The 18,172-nt window shown below is 39.1% G+C and overlaps 1 protein-coding gene across 1 annotated transcript in view; it reads right to left on the bottom strand.

Moving 5' to 3' along the window:
* The window catches only part of PREX2 (phosphatidylinositol-3,4,5-trisphosphate dependent Rac exchange factor 2), a 285,362-nt gene that overhangs the window by 98,695 nt on the left and 168,495 nt on the right, over nucleotides 1-18,172 (bottom strand). Inside the window, exons 25-31 of the mRNA XM_060127864.1 lie at nucleotides 17,888-18,095; nucleotides 11,228-11,407; nucleotides 8,587-8,681; nucleotides 7,718-7,800; nucleotides 6,917-7,007; nucleotides 6,153-6,281; nucleotides 430-471 (exon numbers count right to left, since the gene is read on the bottom strand). Coding sequence (XP_059983847.1) covers nucleotides 430-471; nucleotides 6,153-6,281; nucleotides 6,917-7,007; nucleotides 7,718-7,800; nucleotides 8,587-8,681; nucleotides 11,228-11,407; nucleotides 17,888-18,095 — 828 coding nt within the window. The remainder of the gene's footprint in view (nucleotides 1-429; nucleotides 472-6,152; nucleotides 6,282-6,916; nucleotides 7,008-7,717; nucleotides 7,801-8,586; nucleotides 8,682-11,227; nucleotides 11,408-17,887; nucleotides 18,096-18,172) is intronic.

The following is an 18,172-nucleotide window of genomic DNA, read 5'->3' as shown; positions in this document are numbered from 1 at the left end:
TCCATGCCCTTGCAAAACGATTTCAGATTGAGAGTCCTCCTATCAAAAGCACAGTCTGTTTCTCCTTAAATCTGAACCCGCCTACATCCTTGCTATAACAAAAGTTAGACACAGTTTCACAAAAAAGCCTATCTGTACAATTAACTTTACCAAAACCTCCTCCCTTTCTCCTTTTAAATTATATTTTGTAGAAATATACATTTATATGTTTTCATGTTTTTAACCTTTAATTGAAGATGAGCATATGTTTTATGTTTTTATCAAAATACTATCTAAGTATTTTTTTAATCTCTGCCAGGCTTTAGAAAAGGTAGAGATCATATTTCCATCTAGTTTGTAAACAGCTGAAGACGCTGCCTTCATATCATAAGACATCTAAGGTCGTGGGCTATAATAATCTCAAATAGTAAAAATAATGTAAAATATTACCTGAATATTCAAGAAGAGCCAGGAGTATCCTACACTTTACCTCTGCAGAGAAAGAAAACATACCAGTCAGTTGTTCAGTCTTTTTCTGCAACTAACATCACATTTTAACTGTGTAGTAAAAATTAGCACAACCTTATTATATACATTAGATAATAAAAATCCCATTCACCTGACATGCTATTTTTGCCTATCTACCTATATAAATTCTACTCACTGCTCAAGACCCTAAAATCTCTTCCAGATCTGAATTACATGAGCCTATGAAACAGCATTCAAATCCTGCTACCGTTGTAGGTCATCATTAGCTGTTGCAGCTTGCGTGGTGTTCTCTGAACACCTACAGCTATTCTGGTCTTGATCAATAAACTGTCAAATAGTATTTTTAAAATTTAAACTTTTAAAAAATATATACAATATATAAAGAATATATGAAATATAATATATAAATATATATTAATAAATATGTGTACGTGATATTGTGAATTATCTGTGTATTATTATTAGAAATATATGTATATATTGTGGCTTTCCTATCTGTAGGTCAAGATACAGCCCTATAAGACAGAAAAATACTAAGTATTTCCAAATACTCTTCTCACCCCATCCCCACACAGGGCCAATCACAGATGTCTGATAAATGATGTGTATTAACATCATACTGATTGCTATGTGCCCAATGAGCTCTGTGTCCATTTGCTTCCAATTGGTAAATAGTTTACTTGCAATAGGAAAACATTAAAACATAAAGAGTTCATTTATGTAACCAAGATTATGGGAAATAAAAAAGGCTAGGTTGTACCCTATTCTAAATAGGTTCACAGCAGAATCAGAGCAACGAAAGTAACAGGTAAGAAATGCAGGAAATGCCTGAAAGGGCATTAAGTTTTACGAGTGAGACACAAGAACAAATGGATTTCAGAGGCAGAAAAGTACACTGGACTGAGTCAGGAGACCCATCTGTTATACACTAGCTTTGTCATCTTCAGTACATTGTTAATCTACTTTTGAGTCTCAACTTGCTCATTCATAAGTGATAACAACATCTATCTTATCTATTTTATAGGACTGTGTATAAAAAATAAATGGGAATATATATTAAAAGCCTTGGAAAATTATTTAAAGTGCTGTGTACCCGTGAAGCGCTATTATTATTGTAACCTGGATATGGCTAAAATTGGTATCGAATTTTTTTTAAGAGAGTCTCAAAATTTTTTAAATTTTCAAAGTTCATTGTCAGGGGATTAAGTACATATCCTAAGAGTGGGAAATAGTGCTAGCAAGGGAAGAGACTAGAGAATAAATGCCAAACATTCAACAATCTAGCATAGAAAAGATTTTATTATATCATTAAGAGATTGAGATTGGGATACAACTGGAAATCCCTATTGAAAAATGGCTTTCAGCCTCAGATTGATGAGTTTAGATTTAGCTAACAGAAAATAACTAGGCTCTGAGGCAGGGTACTGAACATGATATTTTAGGAGAATGAATCTGGTGATGGTGTATATGAACCAGAAAAGATAGAGACAAGGGATTAGCTAGAAAACTATTTTAGTAACTGAGATATGAAGAAAAACGGAAAAACTGAACAGACTTTTGAATTAAAAAGAAGAAGAAGAAGAAGAAGCAGCAGCTCTTTAGGATATTAGGACAAAGGCAGAGAAAAAAATGAAAAAAAGTAGGTTGCTAGAGAAATAGGAGCTTTTAAAAGGAGTATAACTTTTGTAGGCAACAAAGAGTTGAAACGTCACTAACAGACATTTGAATTTAAGGTGATGGTGGATCCAATTTAGATGTGTATTCTTCCCCACACCACCAAGCAACTCTTCAACCCCAGCTGGGTGTCCTACGATTCAATTCAGTTCTGACACTATCTACCTGTAGATCCCACAGGGTAAGGGCTCAGCCCCACAGGACTGTCTCCCCACCCACTCACCCTCCTTCAGACACCAATCACAGGTCCAGGTTATCATCTGTGCTTCTGACCAACTGGCTGTACACAGGAGGTTCCAATGATACCCTCCTTGGGTTCGATTAATTTGCTAGAACAGCTCACAGAACTCAGAGAAACATTTTACTTACTAGATTACCAGTTTATTATAAAAGGATGTAACTCAGGAACAGCCAGATGGAAGAGGGCAAGGCACAGGGCAAGGCGTGGGGAAAGGGCACCGAGCTCCAGGCACCAACACAAGTTCACCAGCCTAGAAACTCTCCAGTCCTCTCCTTTTGGGTTTTTATGGTGGCTTCATAACATAAGCATGGTCGATTCAATAACTGGCCATTAGCACCTCAACTCAATCTCCAGCCTCTCTCCCCTCCCTGGAGGTCAGGGGTGGGACTTAAAATTCCAACCTTCTACTCACAGGGTTGGTTCCCCAGGCAACCAGCCACCAGCCATTGGTGAGTTCCAAAAGTCACCTCATTAACATAAGAAAAGACAGCTTTATCCTCGCATCACAGGAAATCTCAAGGGTTTTTTGATCTCTGTGCCAGAAAAGGGGATGAAGACCAAATATATATTTTTTATTATAAATCACAATATACCACAGTGGGCTAACCACGTAAAAATATCTTCAGTTAGCCGACACTGTGATTCCGTAACTTAGCTGAGGAATTAGGAGATTATCTTAGTGATACCACACAATGACTCTGTCCCCCATTTAGCCCACTATTTCTTCTGCTCTCCTCTGCCCTCAGTTTACAGGCTTTGAGTGAATGGCATGCAGTGTGATAACTTATGAACGGCACTGGAACAGTCCCTCCTACATAAAGACCACACACTTATTATACCTTGATATCATATTTGGTATATATTTGCTAGGATATTTTGAAATCAGAGATGAAGGAATGATGGGGTTTGGAACATGCTACCCCCCAACACGGCACTTTGGCATATTGAATTATTTTAAGCTGAAGGAATCTGAGAAACAGTGAGGGCAGGAAGGACCCTCTGACCACCTCCCTTTTCCCCCAGAAGCAGGTCATAAGCTGCTCAGGAGAGCGATACCCAAAGGAAAGGATCATCCTTATCTCCAAAGAGGGAGGGATGCCAAGAGGAACAGGCCTTGCTGAACACCCCCCCCCCACTCCGGTTACTACACTTAACTCATACCCTTTTGTTCTATAAATTTTTCCAGGACTTTCTACTCTTCTTCAACCCTAGTATAAAGACACTCAGGTTTAACCTTTTCTTCTGGTCTTCATTTCCTTATGAAGGCTCCCGTGTTCATGTAAAAATTATAATAAATAAATTTATGTGCTTTTCTCCTGTTAATTTGTTTTTTGTCAGACTAATTTACTGGGAGAGTTAAAGAAAAAAAGGATATTTTTTTCCTCCCCTACGGGAACATCAGAATGGGGTCATCCCAGCTATACATATACGCCCTGACATTCCGGCAAGGTAACATTATGTTAAACTTCCAGCCCAGACCTAACCTTCCATTAAATCAATCCTTCCATGAAGACAATTTGGGAAATAGAATGAAAACCACTTTAACTTGAACAGGATGAATTCATGCTGAACGGGTGAGGTTACTTCTGAGTCTGTCCACAGAACAAGGATCCCAGAGCTGCTGCTTCCACCCCATACAACAGGACCAGACACCACACAGATCACCAGGAAATGGTAGCTCGTCCCCTCCCTTGATGGTCCACTGAGCTGAACTACTGATTGCTTTTAAAGACTCACTTATCACGGTGACAATCACAGCTCTTACCCAAAGAGTAACTGCAGCTCTCTGAGACTTGCAGCCAGGGATGCAACTTAAATTCTGCCAAGAGCCCTCCCTCTGTTGACTCTATTGACTGGAGGACTCAGCACAGCCAACCATGCTCAATCAGCTGCTGGGCTCCCATGACCAAGAGGGACACTAATATTCACAACATCTATCAATCAATCAATATATATAGATAGTTGTCATTGTGATGACCGCTCATTGTGAAAAGAAGTACTGAGTATATAAGGCAGGACTTGAGATGAAAATGTAAAATTCTTAAAAAAAAACTTTTTAAAAAATAAGTTTTTTGCCCTGCATTAGAAGCTACTTTCTTAAAGACAAAGCTCTTCAAAAAACAAAACAAAAGAAAAAGTTTTAAGGGTTTCATTGTTCTCGATTGATATTGCATTTATTCTAAAAACAAATATAATGTAAAAAGAAAAAATCAGAGATGATGAGAATAACTGCATTTAGATTCACAAATTATAACTTTTAGGAGTGTTATGACACTGGCATCCACTCAGCGAAAACATACCTTTTACTCAGTAAAGTATATGCTTAAATTCCTTAAAGCTCACAGCCTTTAAAAATATGTTTGTCATTTTTGCTGTTCATTATTTTGGGGGGTTTTAAATTCAGACTTCTGACTGAACGTGATGTTACAATGTGTCACAAATAATCATTATATTTAGCTATAAAATAAAGATACAGTCAAGAAATCCAGTTGTCAAGAATAAAAGATTTCATTATACAATAGAATTGTTGTGATTTATTTGGAGTTTTCCATTTCTGTACAAATTTCTTCTCTATTGATCTCTAAACAATATCTAAGCTGTTATACTTGAGTATATTTCTAGGCAGAAGACCGGGTAATCACAGAACATTTACACCATCCCTGTCATTTAGTAAGTGAACACACTGAGGCACGAAGGAGTGACGTCACAGGCTCAGACCCTACAGGGTGTAAGAGCTGTCTTCCATCAGCAAAGTATGCAACTCTCTCTAATTTACCCTAAAAAAATGGTAGTGATGGGTTAAAAAAAGGTGGGTTATGATGTAATTCTGCTGAATACTATTCACCACATCCCAATGACATACAAATGACGGGGAAATACAGCCATGATATTTATTGTACAGGTTTCTCAACCTTAGCCCTATGGACATTTAGGACCAAATAATTCTTTGTTGTGAGGGACTGTCTGGTACCTTGTAGAACGTTTAGCAGCATCCCTGGCCTTTACTCACTAGATGCCAATAGCATGCCCACGATTGTGACAATGGAAAAATGTCTCTAGACACTACCAACCACTGGTCTAATACTGGGAAGAAAACCACTGATTTAGACATTACAAAAAAATTAAACAAATTTCTCATTTCATCTTTTTCACCACAATCACTTTAGAAACTCTCAGAATTTTCTACTTAATAACTCTGACCCTAAACAACATGCAACCAGGCTCGCTAGAGTTGTCTTGAAGTCTTTTATATCTCCAATCAGAGGCTGTATCAGTTATGGGATGCTGAGTAGACAAACTTATGCTAGTTAATAACAATCAACTTAGACAAACGCTTCTGAAAGAGAAACTTAAAAACTAATGATGCAACCTATGTCATTATTTTGATTCTCACAGACTCACGACTGATTTTGTAGACTTTCCATGAAGTATAGCTTCATACGTTTTGTGAACCCTTTAGGAATTTTTCTCATACTGTTTCATGTTATAAAATATGAAAATCCCTCCACGTTCCACTTGTCTTCCTAAGAATGAGCCCTTACTTTATTGCCTGAGAATATTTTCTGTGATACAGTCCACGTCATTTAGATCCTTGGGACACAAGGTTCTGTCATCTTATTCCTTCTTTCCCTCCTCTGCCTTCACTCACCCTTTTCAGTCCTTTTATTTTCCTCCTAACATGAAAAACTTCAAAAAGTAATCAAGGCATGATGGGTTTTTAAATGAGTATTGCTAATGTCACGGTATGTTCTTTGCTTTTCATCCTGACCTTCAACAAATTTTCTGATGTTCTGAGCAAGATTCCGGACACTGCTGGGAAGATTCCAAGGATCTTGCTTGATGTGAAGCCTTAACCTTTTTGGACAACTCAGCTTTGGTTCCATTTCCTGCTGAAACTCTAAATAAACACAGAAAAGCTCTCTTAAGTCTCAACCATTTACCAGTTCACAAGCCCATAAACAAAGACTCCTCTTTCTTTCATTCCTGTGGTCCTAGGCTATTATCATGGTAGCAATTTCTTTAGCTCTATCACAGGAGAAAATCTGTTAAATCTGAAACAACGTCAAATCTTATTATGCTCTTTTTACAAATGTTTAAACAGAGGAGCGAATTTAGATAAAAACTCTATTTCAACATCCTAAACTAGACGTCAGAAAGGGGCAGCTCTAGATCTTGTTCTGTTTGCCAACCGCCATTCCCCAAACCTCTCCCCCCATCACTGGGCTACCTACCACCAAGCAGGCATTAAGTTTAGTTTCAGCAAAAGCAACTCAACACTTATATTTCTTCAATTAACTCACTCGGTTTGGCCCCTACAGGCACTAAACGTTTTAAACTTTCAAAGAACTCTAAAAGGTCTTGATTTATATATATATATATATATATTCAACAATTATCCAAATAGAAGTAGTATTAAATGAATTATGAAATGAGCACCCAGAACTTTTGTTCTCATGCCATGCTTTTGCTTCACTATACTGTCTCCCACTTTTGTTTCCCAGTTGCCTCTAACAGTTACTTTGTAAACCTTACCTTGTAACCCTCGACCTGGTGTCAGGTACTTGGTTTGCTCAAAGGCCCTCACAACAGCTTGGCCTTTCAGGAGATTGGTAATGGAATCCACCTATCATAACAGCAGAGATTTTTGGGAGTTATATAACTTCTCGGTATTTCCAAGAGTCAACCTTGTAAAATACTTTTTTCCTCAAAGCAACAATTATTTTTGAAATCCCATGCTGCTTGCAAAATCTATCTTTAAATAAAATATCAGGATAAACTCACCTGATAACATTTACAATGACATCTCTTACTATCCTACCAAATATTCATACAAAATATAAATTTTCTTTATAAAAGAAGTAAGAGTTCTAGAATTATTTTTTAAAAACACCTAAAAGTTATCATAATCCTTTTCAAAGTGGTAAAAGCTTCTACACTATGAATTTTGGTTGTGGATATAAATTTTTTAAAAATGCAAAATACAACATGAGCACAAGACAACCCTGTGCTTCTTGAGATTAGGAATGAAGGTGAACAAGAAATGTCATGGAGGAATCTGAAAACCCACAAAGAAACAAATAATGAACAGAATAACTCCCGTGTGTAGGACACTTTACAATTTTCTAAAGACTGTGAAATACTTGACATTCATAACAATCGTTTGGGTTAGCTGGCTGAAGGAATCTCTTTTCCATTGTCAACTACAGAAATTAAGGTACAGGGGATGTAGGAACAGATTCCGTTCTAACTCCAAACTCCTTTCACTATGTCTGAAAAACGAATTTCTGACAGTTTAGTCTGTGGAAAAAATACCCACAACTCTCCCAACTGTACCTGGCTGAAAAGATGCTCAAGGCAACTGTGGATCTTGTCCTGTTTATCACGAGAAATGCGAACATTCAGGGGAAGCTCATCACCTAGATATTAAAAATAAATCATTCATCTTATGTTTAACATTCCAAAGCATTTTAATGTCAATAAAGTAAAAAATAATTAAACACTAGCTCTTATTCCATACATTAGTTCTCACGTTCAGAAAAAGAATTCCAAAAGCTTTAATAACTATTAGGATGTCAGATTATTGCTCCTTCAAAACTGAGATGAAAGCAGAGGGTCTCACAGAAAGAATCCTGTGGTACCCACATTAATGATTCTTTCAAATGGTGAATTTTTCTAATGGTCAAATAGTTGGAATAAACTGCACATCTAAAAATTAAGATTTTTCCTAACTCGATGGAAAGTCTTTTTCTTAGCACACACAAAATAAAACATTTATAAGGTATTTATTTCAAGCAGTGTTTTTCTCATCACTCCCTTCCCCACTGCCCATCAGGCTAGCTCAGGTCCATCTGCTGCCTTCAAATCCTGCTTCAAAGCCCATCCCATCTCCTCACACAATCAGCAATGCCTAATATCCTAGAAAACTTGTTTCTTGTGTACCTATCATACAGGTACCATGTAGTAACACAGAAATATCATGAAACATCATTTGTTAACATAAAAATTAGTTTGTTTCTTCCATCTCTTTAAAAATTCAGTCTGTTTATAATGGGATTGGGAAGCTGACTTTCTCAAGCATGTAAAAATGAAAGGCAATGTGTGTGGCCACCGAGAATGGCTAATGAAAGGTAAAAATGGATCAGGCAATTTAATCCCTTAGGTTCAGCATCATCAAAGCGTCCGCGTGCCTTCACCAAACGCACCTGAGTCCATTTCATCGCTGTGAAAATACGAGCTGCACTGGCTGCTGCAGATGCTGGTGAAGGAGGTGACAGAATTCCTATTGCTGTTGCAGTCGCTGCGAAGAATGAGGTACGTGTCACTTTAGCAGTGCATCTGGCAAAGTTTCCCTGCCACTTCTTACTGGATAAACTTATTATGTCACGGTTATATGTGTTAATACGCTTTATAGAAATTTATGAGAAAGATAAATTTTTTCAACTCACATTTTATCTTAAACGAAAGTATTTTCAATTCGGTCATATTTCAACTTTTCTTGTCATATAATCTAATCATAATTGAATTTTAAAACGCATAGCTATTTACAGGAGTCAAACCAAACTTAAAATTCGTTATAATCCATTTGATGGTATATGCCTGTAGTTGATTCGCTAAGAGTGACAAAATCCTGTTTCAAGAGCTCTGCCTTTCAACCCTTTCTAGTAACTTAAAGGATAACTTATTAATTGCACTCTGAGCTCCCACCCTTCCCCCGCCCCGGGAAGATGGCATCTTGTCTCCATCCCGGAGCCCAGCACAGGACACCACACCTGCTAGGTGCTGGATAATGATGAACATCAAGGGAAAGAAAGTTAGAAATGTCTGTGTGTGAATATGGACCCATGACAGATTTCAGAAGTAGTGCAGGAGACATAAATATTTTTTTCTCTCAGAATAAGTAAAAGGGACTTATTTAACTTTAAATGTACATTTAAAATTTCTATTTTACCCTAGAGAGAACCTGAGAGTAATGTTAATTATCTGATAACTAGAATTTGAGGGAAGAAAGTATTTTTAGATCTGTAATTTCCCACTGGAGAGAAACCACAGGTTCTTATTAAAGAACATACTGGTCTCCTTAGAAGCTAAAAGTAAGTGAAATGGTAAAAGTGGTTAATTTGTTTTATATATCATTAAATTTCTAGGAATAATTAACTCACGTATTCATCAAAATCCTTTTCACATAGAAATTGGAATAGTAGAGATAATAGAGATAATAGATAGATAATAAACTGAGAGCCAGGCCACCTGATTTCCTAGGTAAATTACATAACTCCTGCGGGCCTCAACTTCCTCAGATGTAAAATGCAGTTAATATCCGAACCTGCCACAGAGAGCTGTGGGAGGAATTCCGTGAAATCATCCTGCTTCCCCTGTGTCTGTTAAGAATGCTTTTAATGTTAGCTACTAGTTTGTGCTAAACATCTCTGATGAAACAACTTCGATTTAAAGATAATTACTAAATATCTTTTCACTGTAAAACACTGTATAATAAATAAGAGTAAGAGAGGTTTTGTCTTTAGTTAATGTACATAAAACGGGAGGTTCTGAAGCTGCACGCTCAGCATACGTGGCAGGTTGCCACAGGTCTCAATGAGGTTCCAGGTGACACAAGGATTCAAAGGAGAAAAAGCACTTTCAATTAAGGAAGTTCATTGGAAGAGCCATCATTTGAGAGTCTGGTAAGAAGATGACTCGACAGAGTCTGGAGGGAAGGTGTTATGGGTTGAATTGTATCTCTCCCTCCCCCGCCCCTAAATGCATATGGTGAAGTCCAACACTCAGTATTCCAAACTGTGATCTCATTTGGAGGGAGGGTCTTGACAGAGGTAATCAAGTTAAAATGAGGTCACTAGTGGGGGCCCTAATCCAGTATGACTGGTGTCCTTATAAGAAGAGGAAACATGGACACTGAGACAGGCTTGGAAGGAAAAGGATGGGAACAGACAGAGGGAGAAGACAGCCGTCTGCAACCAAGACATTGAGCCTTCCTTCACAGCCCTCAGAAAGAACCCAACCCTGCTGACACCTGGATTTCAGACTTCCAGCCCTAGAACTGTAGGATAATAAATACATTTCTGTTGTTCAAGCCACCTGGTTCTTGGTACTCTGTTACAGCAGTCCTATCAAAATTGTACAGAAGGCATGTGAGGGAAGAAGAAACGCGCAAAGCTGGTCACAGAGGTGAGCACGTGAAACTAGTTCAATTAGCTTGAATCACAGAACATAGGAAGGAGGAAAAACAAAACAGAAAGAACTCCTATTCACTACCCAATAGTCCAATAATCAGAAACAGATATTCAAAAAAAAAACTGTCAATATAGGCACAACTTGTTTATTTGCCATACATGTTACACAATCCATAAAAGAATAACGCATCTCCTAAATGAGGTCCACTCGGTTGGAGAAAAAATGTTTTGTCCAAATTACTCAGATTATAAAAGGGAAGAATTTGAAAGATAGTGATGTCTCACTATGCTTTGTCTGAGGTTGGTAACAGCCAGCAGTTATTTTCTGGGAATAATAAACAAAAACAACAGTCAAAAATTTTTTCAAGGGCTTCCCTGGTGGTGCAGTGGTTGAGAGTCCGCCTGCCGATGCAGGGGACGCGGGTTCGTGCCCAAGTCCGGGAAGATCCCACATGCCACGGAGCGGCTGGGCCCGTGAGTCATGGCCGCTGAGCCTGCAGGTCTGGAGCCTGTGCTCCGCAACGGGAGAGGCCACAGCAGTGAGACGCCCGCGTACCGCAAAAAAAAAAAAAAATTTTTTTCAAGACCTTTGTGGAAAATACAGAATCACATTTGACTTGGTCAATGAGATGAGTTTCAGGAATGAATGAATTACCTGTAAGAGTCTCTGTTGCTGATGGTGTCGTGACCTGAATCTTCCTGCTCATCGCCTGCCACGTTAAAACAGACGCGTTTGCTGTTTCTCTCTCCCTTCTCATTGTCACTGTCTGTTGGGACTATGGACTCTGATGCCTTACGTTCTAATTTAGGAGAGTATGTTATTGAAGACAGAAGGCTGCAGTGGGATATAAAAAAAAAAAGAATAAGTGCACATTTTCACACTGGCGGCTACAGATAACTACCTTGCTCATTGAATATGATAGGCTTACAGATATTTCTAGAGCTTCTTCTAGGTGTCACCTGAAATTAATACCCTGTTGCATAAAACGCCTGTCATGCACAGTTCACTTTTTCCTCTCAGAATAAGTAATGGAAACAGCTCACAATTTGGATGAGAAAGCTGTGTTCAAATCCAGGTTCTGCCACGGACTAGCTATGCTCTCCTGGCAAAACCAGGATGGTTCTCTCTGACATCTATGAAAAGTGGATAATAAGAATACCTACCCACAGGGCTGCTGTGAGAATGAAATGCATAGAACATATTGCTGGTACTCAACGGGCATCACCTCGCTCCCAGCCATTGTCACCACCACGTGAAAATACCTGAGAAACTTTAAAGTGCTATCCAAATATTAAAATAAACACTAAATGGGCTTAAACCTCTGCACTGGCTTACCTTCAGACGTTAAAATCCCACTGCCCCTCTCCGCCTGCCCTGGGTTTCCCCCAGGCTTTCTCTATTTGTCAGGGAGAATATCATGTGGACAAACTGTTCTCACACTCATGTAAACAGGAGTCCTGCCCGTCCTGACCCTAAGACGCTAAACAGAGTCACACACAGGTGAGGACAGGCGGTAGTAGGGGCTACTCCAATACCATCCACAACCCAGTCATCATGAAACATCGTGAATCAGCCCAAACGCAAAGCTCTTCCACTGGGCTCAAGGCTAAAACACACTTCCAGACTCTGAATTGGCAAAAAACTTGATGCAGACTCTAGGCAGCACTGATTCCACCAGGCTAGACTTGCATGTTTGGCTCTAAATTGTTTCTTATAGAACTAACTCAAAATGACACAAAAATGGAATCAGTCTTTACTATCAAACAATGTGATATAGAATTTGCAAAACAAATTAAACCATAACTGAACAAAGGGCCCAGGCATAGTTTCTCCAGCCCACAATCATCTTCTCTTTTATTTATCAAATACCGATGACATGCTGTTCTAGTCAACAGCACATATGCGCATATCTTGACACTCATTTTTCCATAGCAATGTCATGTTTATTTTATTTCAAGACCATGAAAAGATCTTCTACCTCTTATTTATATCCCATAATGTCAAACCCAATGCTGTGCAGAGTAAATATTTGTTAAGTCATTTCACTAATGAATTAATTAAACACATTTATCGAACCATGCATTGCCCTTGGTGCTGTTCATGCAGCAGTTTACAAAACAAACAAAAGTCCGTGCCCTCCTGGCGCTTAAATTCTACTGGGAGGAAACAAACAGTGACCAGATAAGCTGTATAGTGTATCACATGGTGACAACTGGGAAGGTGAAAACTTTCTAAAAAGGGAATGAAGCCAGGGCTGCAACTTCAAATAGTGGCATCAGGTAAGGTCTCACTGTGAGATGATATCTGAATAATATTTGGGCAGTTTATAGTTTTTAGACACCTGGGAAAATCAGGGAGCTCTGCTAGATTGCTCAGGGCCCTGCAAAGCTATGAATTATTTTAAACACACTTTTTCTATTTGGAAAGATATGTTTATGTCTCATGAGACAGACTGTGTATTTCTTCACTCCCTCCACCCAAAAGATTAAAGCATTAGATTAACTCCAATTACCCAAGCTGCATGCTGCACAGACAGATGAACTCTGACTACCAAAGAGGAAAGAGATGCAGGAGTTCTCGTTCTGCAAGGAGTCCTCTGTGCTCTATGGACCTTTTAAATGAGAAGTCATGGGGGCTCAGCATAAACATTTTTTTCAGAGCTCTACAAACTGTGTTCACATATTTGCTTTTCATTTTAAACAGCTGCAGTCATGCTTGCACTGACCCTGTGAGAACAAGTGTTAGGCTAACAAACGAATGATAGAAAAACAATGTTTTTGACACCACGTTTTTGCATAAAATCTCTCGATTCTTAAAAGTAATAATAGGGCTTCCCTGGTGGCGCAGTGGTTGAGAGTCCGCCTGCTGATCCAGGGGACACTGGTTCGTGCCCCGGCCCGGGAAGATCCCACATGCCGCGGAGCGGCTGGGCCCATGAGCCATGGCCGCTGAGCCTGCGCATCCGGAGCCTGTGCTCTGCAACGGGAGAGGCCACAACAGTGAGAGGCCCACGTACCGCAAAAAAAAAATAAAAAATAAAGTAATAATAGAGCATAAAGCTTAATATCTGTGCTCGCAGAAATATTTTCCTTTACCTTTGCTCGTATACAGTGTTAAGCTCCCTCTGACAGTGTGTAGGTCTGTTGATTCTGAATTAACATCCTGAGCTGAGTACCATTTCTGGTCAATCTCCACCAAATGCCCTTGATGAATAAAGATTTCTGTATATGGTGGATTGCATCTACCTGTGCGTTTTCTATTTGACTGAGATTTAAATATCACCATCATCCTCTTCCGCACAGCTAACATCTGTTGAGCTCTTATGCTGGTCACTATGCTAAGTACCTAACAGGTATTAATTCACTCAGTCCCTCAGACCACCTTATGAAGTGGGTATCCTCGTTATTATGATCAGTATTATTATTGTTATTCTCATCTTAGAGATGGGCTGAGTGAGACACACTCATAATACTGTGGAAACTAAAAACCAGTTGTAGAGGAAGCAGGAAGTCCAGAGGAGGAAGACACGAGTGACTGGGACTCAGGGTATGGACTGTGTCCCGGGGGAGCTGGTACCGTCTCTCCACAGACTGGCCACCAGCCTGACACTTGAGTGCCTAGAAGGCCAGCCACGCCGGCCTCGGGAGCAGGGCTGACCAGGCAGAGGTGTGTCACGTTCCGGGATCAGAAAGAGGCTGATGCAAGAGGAGCTCAGAGAAATGGGTTTGGAGAGAGGGACGGGGGCAAACTGCGTAGAAATGTGCAGGCCACAGTAACGCATCTCCCATGATTCTAGTTGCACTGCAATGCCATTAACCGGCTTTAAGCAGGGGACTAGCACAACTTACCTGTACAGATCCCTCCGGCACCTGCCGAATGTAGAATGTATTAGATGGAGAGGCACAGCTGGAAAATTCTCCAGCGGGTACTAGGGAGGAGACTATGGTGACCCAGTCTAAGGTGATGGGGTGGACACATTCTGAGGTATAACTGGCAGGACCTGATAAGGTACTGGAGGTGAAGGGAAAGGAAGGAGAAGAATCACAGCTGATACCGGCTTCATAAACTGGCTTCATAAACTGAAGAGATGGAGAATACTGAGAAGGGGGACAACCTTGATGGGGGAGGGGGCAAAGCAGATTTGAGTATGAGGTCAAAGTAGATTTCAGTTTCAGAAACAAATTTAAGTTTGAGGCGTCTGTGAGACAGCCCAGTGTTTCAAAAACCAACTCACAGCTGGTCTGTGAGAACGAAAGCCATCAGTGCATGTAATCATATAACTGTGCCCGGCACATGAGCCCCTGTAATACACGCTAGTTTTTATGAAACTGTGCCCAGTTTTTTACATTTACCAGAAAAATGCTTGGGAAAACCTCAAAGATAATTCCACCACCAGCCCTACCGTTCCTATCTGTAACCCCCAGCTCACTAACTGTCCTACAATGTGTTTTGGTTGTCACTCAATCATGGGACATGTGGCACCTGCAAAATGAAGTCTATTCTCAAATTTCCTGCCTTACTAGCCCCCAATACTCTTTATTCATTTCCTCTCTGTGAGAATACACAAACCCTGAATTTTAAAACCCTGTCAAAGGTTCTGGACTCTCCACGAATTATTTTTTCCCTTTACTTATATCTAATACCCGAGCGTCATTAACCAGAAAATCGCCCATTAAAGGGCTAAAGTATCTAGCTTCCTGAAATGAAACAGGAATCACAAAATCTTGATGAAATTCATAACATCACATTACTTCCTGTTACTACACAGCACATCTGTCTCTAGTTCTATTTTTGGATCTGAACAAGGTAGGAGGATTTAGGGGAATGCCTGTGTGTCAAAGGATGTGTTCCCAAGTGACAGGAAAACCAGACTTCACAATTAGACAGGCTGAGCACCGGGACCTTTCACAGGAATGAACGACTCCTAGAAAGGCTAGCAGGGAGATATCGTGAGGCAATTCTCTTAAAACTCGGCACAGAAGCTGAGATCTGCTTCTCCACTCTGCAGAGGCACCTATGTTAGACCAAGAATAATTTCTACATGGTGAGAAAACTGTTTAGTAACTCGCTTTTTAAATAATTTGTCAAGCTTCACTGCACTGCCGCATTTCTGAACGGGGCAATGGGGCATCCAGGCACTTGGACAACGGTACTGTTTTAAAGTGATTATGTTACACGCTGAATTATGGTGGAACATGTTTATATTTAGAATTAAATTATATGGTGCACACAGAGAAGACCAAGGAAGTGTTTCAAATCACTGGCTCATTTCATGTCACTTTCCTAATAAACAAGCACAGTTGGTAAAGACTTTTAGAATAACAGAGTGGCGAAATCACAAGTAAAAATAGGTAATCATTTTAACTAGTTTTGGTTAATAAAAATAGCTTAACCCTCTTTCTGAAATTAGTGCTTTAAATATAAAGCATTTGAAACCAAGTAAAGGGAGCCCCTTGGCTCTAACCATTTCCTTGAAAATATATCTACATTAGCTGAACTTAAAGAAAAAGAAGTCAATAAATTCACAAAGACAGACAAACTCTGGACAAGTGCCAGGAAGTGCTGGGTAGTCAGTGCATTAGAGAGCCAGTCTCCAAGGCAGTGTTCACTCAGGCACATCAATAATCCTGCCATTGACAAAGGACTCATCTGAAAAGGAGGAATAATAACTCTTGGTTTAACTGGAATCATGGGATTGGTCCAGATGCTCTCCTAGAATCCCTTTGAGATCTAGGATCCATGATTCAATGCTACTATCCATTGCCTTATTAATAAACAGTCTTCCTCTTGAACCTCCTGAATACTTCAGGGGGAAAAAAGAGACTGGTTTCTAAAATACAATATAACATATATGATAAAATCAATTTATTAAATAAAGCAAAATATAATGTCCTAAAATATTAACTTCTCTGTCACAAGGTCATTCTGAAACAATTCTAAATATCATATATTTGTTTAAAAATAACCACCTGTTCTCTAAGTAACCTCAAACTGTTTAAATTGTCTAGGAATGGGGTGGTCCCAATATAATACACCAAGTGTCATAAGTAATTTAAAAAAACTAGTGTATTAGACAAAGGAAAACAAAATTTCAATTCTAAATTAACTCATAAAAATGTCAGAAAACAGTAGCACAGTAAACAGTGACTACTTAAAGATAATCTTAGAAATATGGTGCACTAATACGGTAATTTTGATCTCTAAATTTCAAAGATGTATAGAGATCATGTCCATTAAAATTGCATTAGTGTAAAGTCTAATTACAACAAAGCCTTAGAATCAGTTCTAAACATTTTATGTGAAATCTGAATTATCCGTGGAAGTAGGGATGATGTGTGTGTGAACTAAATAATACACATTTGATAGCCATCTAAATCTGCAACTTCATAAAGGGAGTACATTAAAAAGAGGAAAATGGTCCTTATACCATTTTCAGATTTTTCCCACTATGATATATTCAACAATTTCAACCCCCTGAATGATAAGCAAGCATGTCAAGCCCTAGGCTGATTGCTTTTCGTATTAATTGTTATATTTTTCACCACAAATAGATAATTTGTCATGATTGTTCACCCTCTTCTATACGTGAGAAACTGAACTACCCCAAATTCCATTCTGCCTTGACTAGATGTGAAGCACGGTCACACTCCATGATGTAGCAAACCATCCTACAGAGTTCAGGCAATTCTCCAACCTTCAAATTCTTGAATAAGAATCAGAGGTGACCTCTGGAAAAATTTTATTCAACTCCCTCCTCTTCTCCGTTCTTGATAAAAGATTCCAAATTACAGGCACAGTGATTTGGGTACTTTCTTAGTAAACCATTAATTCAATCAGAAGAGAAGAAAGGGTGTTGGTCATTGGTCCTGGGGTTACATACTTTGGCTTTTACTCATTTAACAAGTATGTTAAGGACTCGGTAGGCTTTACATTTTTTCATAAACATCTACTGAGTGCCTATCCACCAAATGCTGTGTTCTGGTCTGTGAAAGGTACACGAGGAAATCCTTACACGCAGTTCGTACTCTTTCAATCATATTGTTCAATTTAACATCGGCACACTGAAACTTAGCGTTTTCTATATGAAAGAACCTTGCTGTTCTCTTCCCTGGTATTAAATGCTTCCTTAAGATACAGATCTACAGAACTGCCATGTTTTCTCATTTTTAAGGTGTTGGCATTAAGAGGATCTATACGCTTAGCAAAAATTCCTACATTTTCAAACAGTAAAAAGAATAGTGGGTATTCAGGAGTGCCATTTCCTACAGCTATTGTATTATGTACATTTAAAAGTACAGTAAATAAAATGCTTACTCATCTGTTTGACAAACACACATCTCCACCTCCTTCAGTGCAGTCTGAAGTTTGCCCAGCAGTTTCTGATAGATATCTTGGGTTTCTAAGTCGTCTTCTTTCAACAAATACCGGAGACCGTGCCCATCTTGCTGCCCCAGAGACAGACCTGAAGGGGCCGCCATAGTTGTAATCGTATGTTGAATGTACACCATAGGGCTTAGTTTTCCTGAGGAGTTGAAACCATTCCATAGCAACCGTTATTACCTTTAACTTACAGTAGCAATCCAGCGCCATTCATTTTAG

This window comes from Lagenorhynchus albirostris, chromosome 17 (assembly GCF_949774975.1).
Source record: "Lagenorhynchus albirostris chromosome 17, mLagAlb1.1, whole genome shotgun sequence".
NCBI lineage: Eukaryota > Metazoa > Chordata > Mammalia > Artiodactyla > Delphinidae > Lagenorhynchus > Lagenorhynchus albirostris.
The sequence above is the reverse complement of the archived record's forward strand: the minus strand, read 5'-3'. Positions and strand labels throughout refer to the sequence as shown.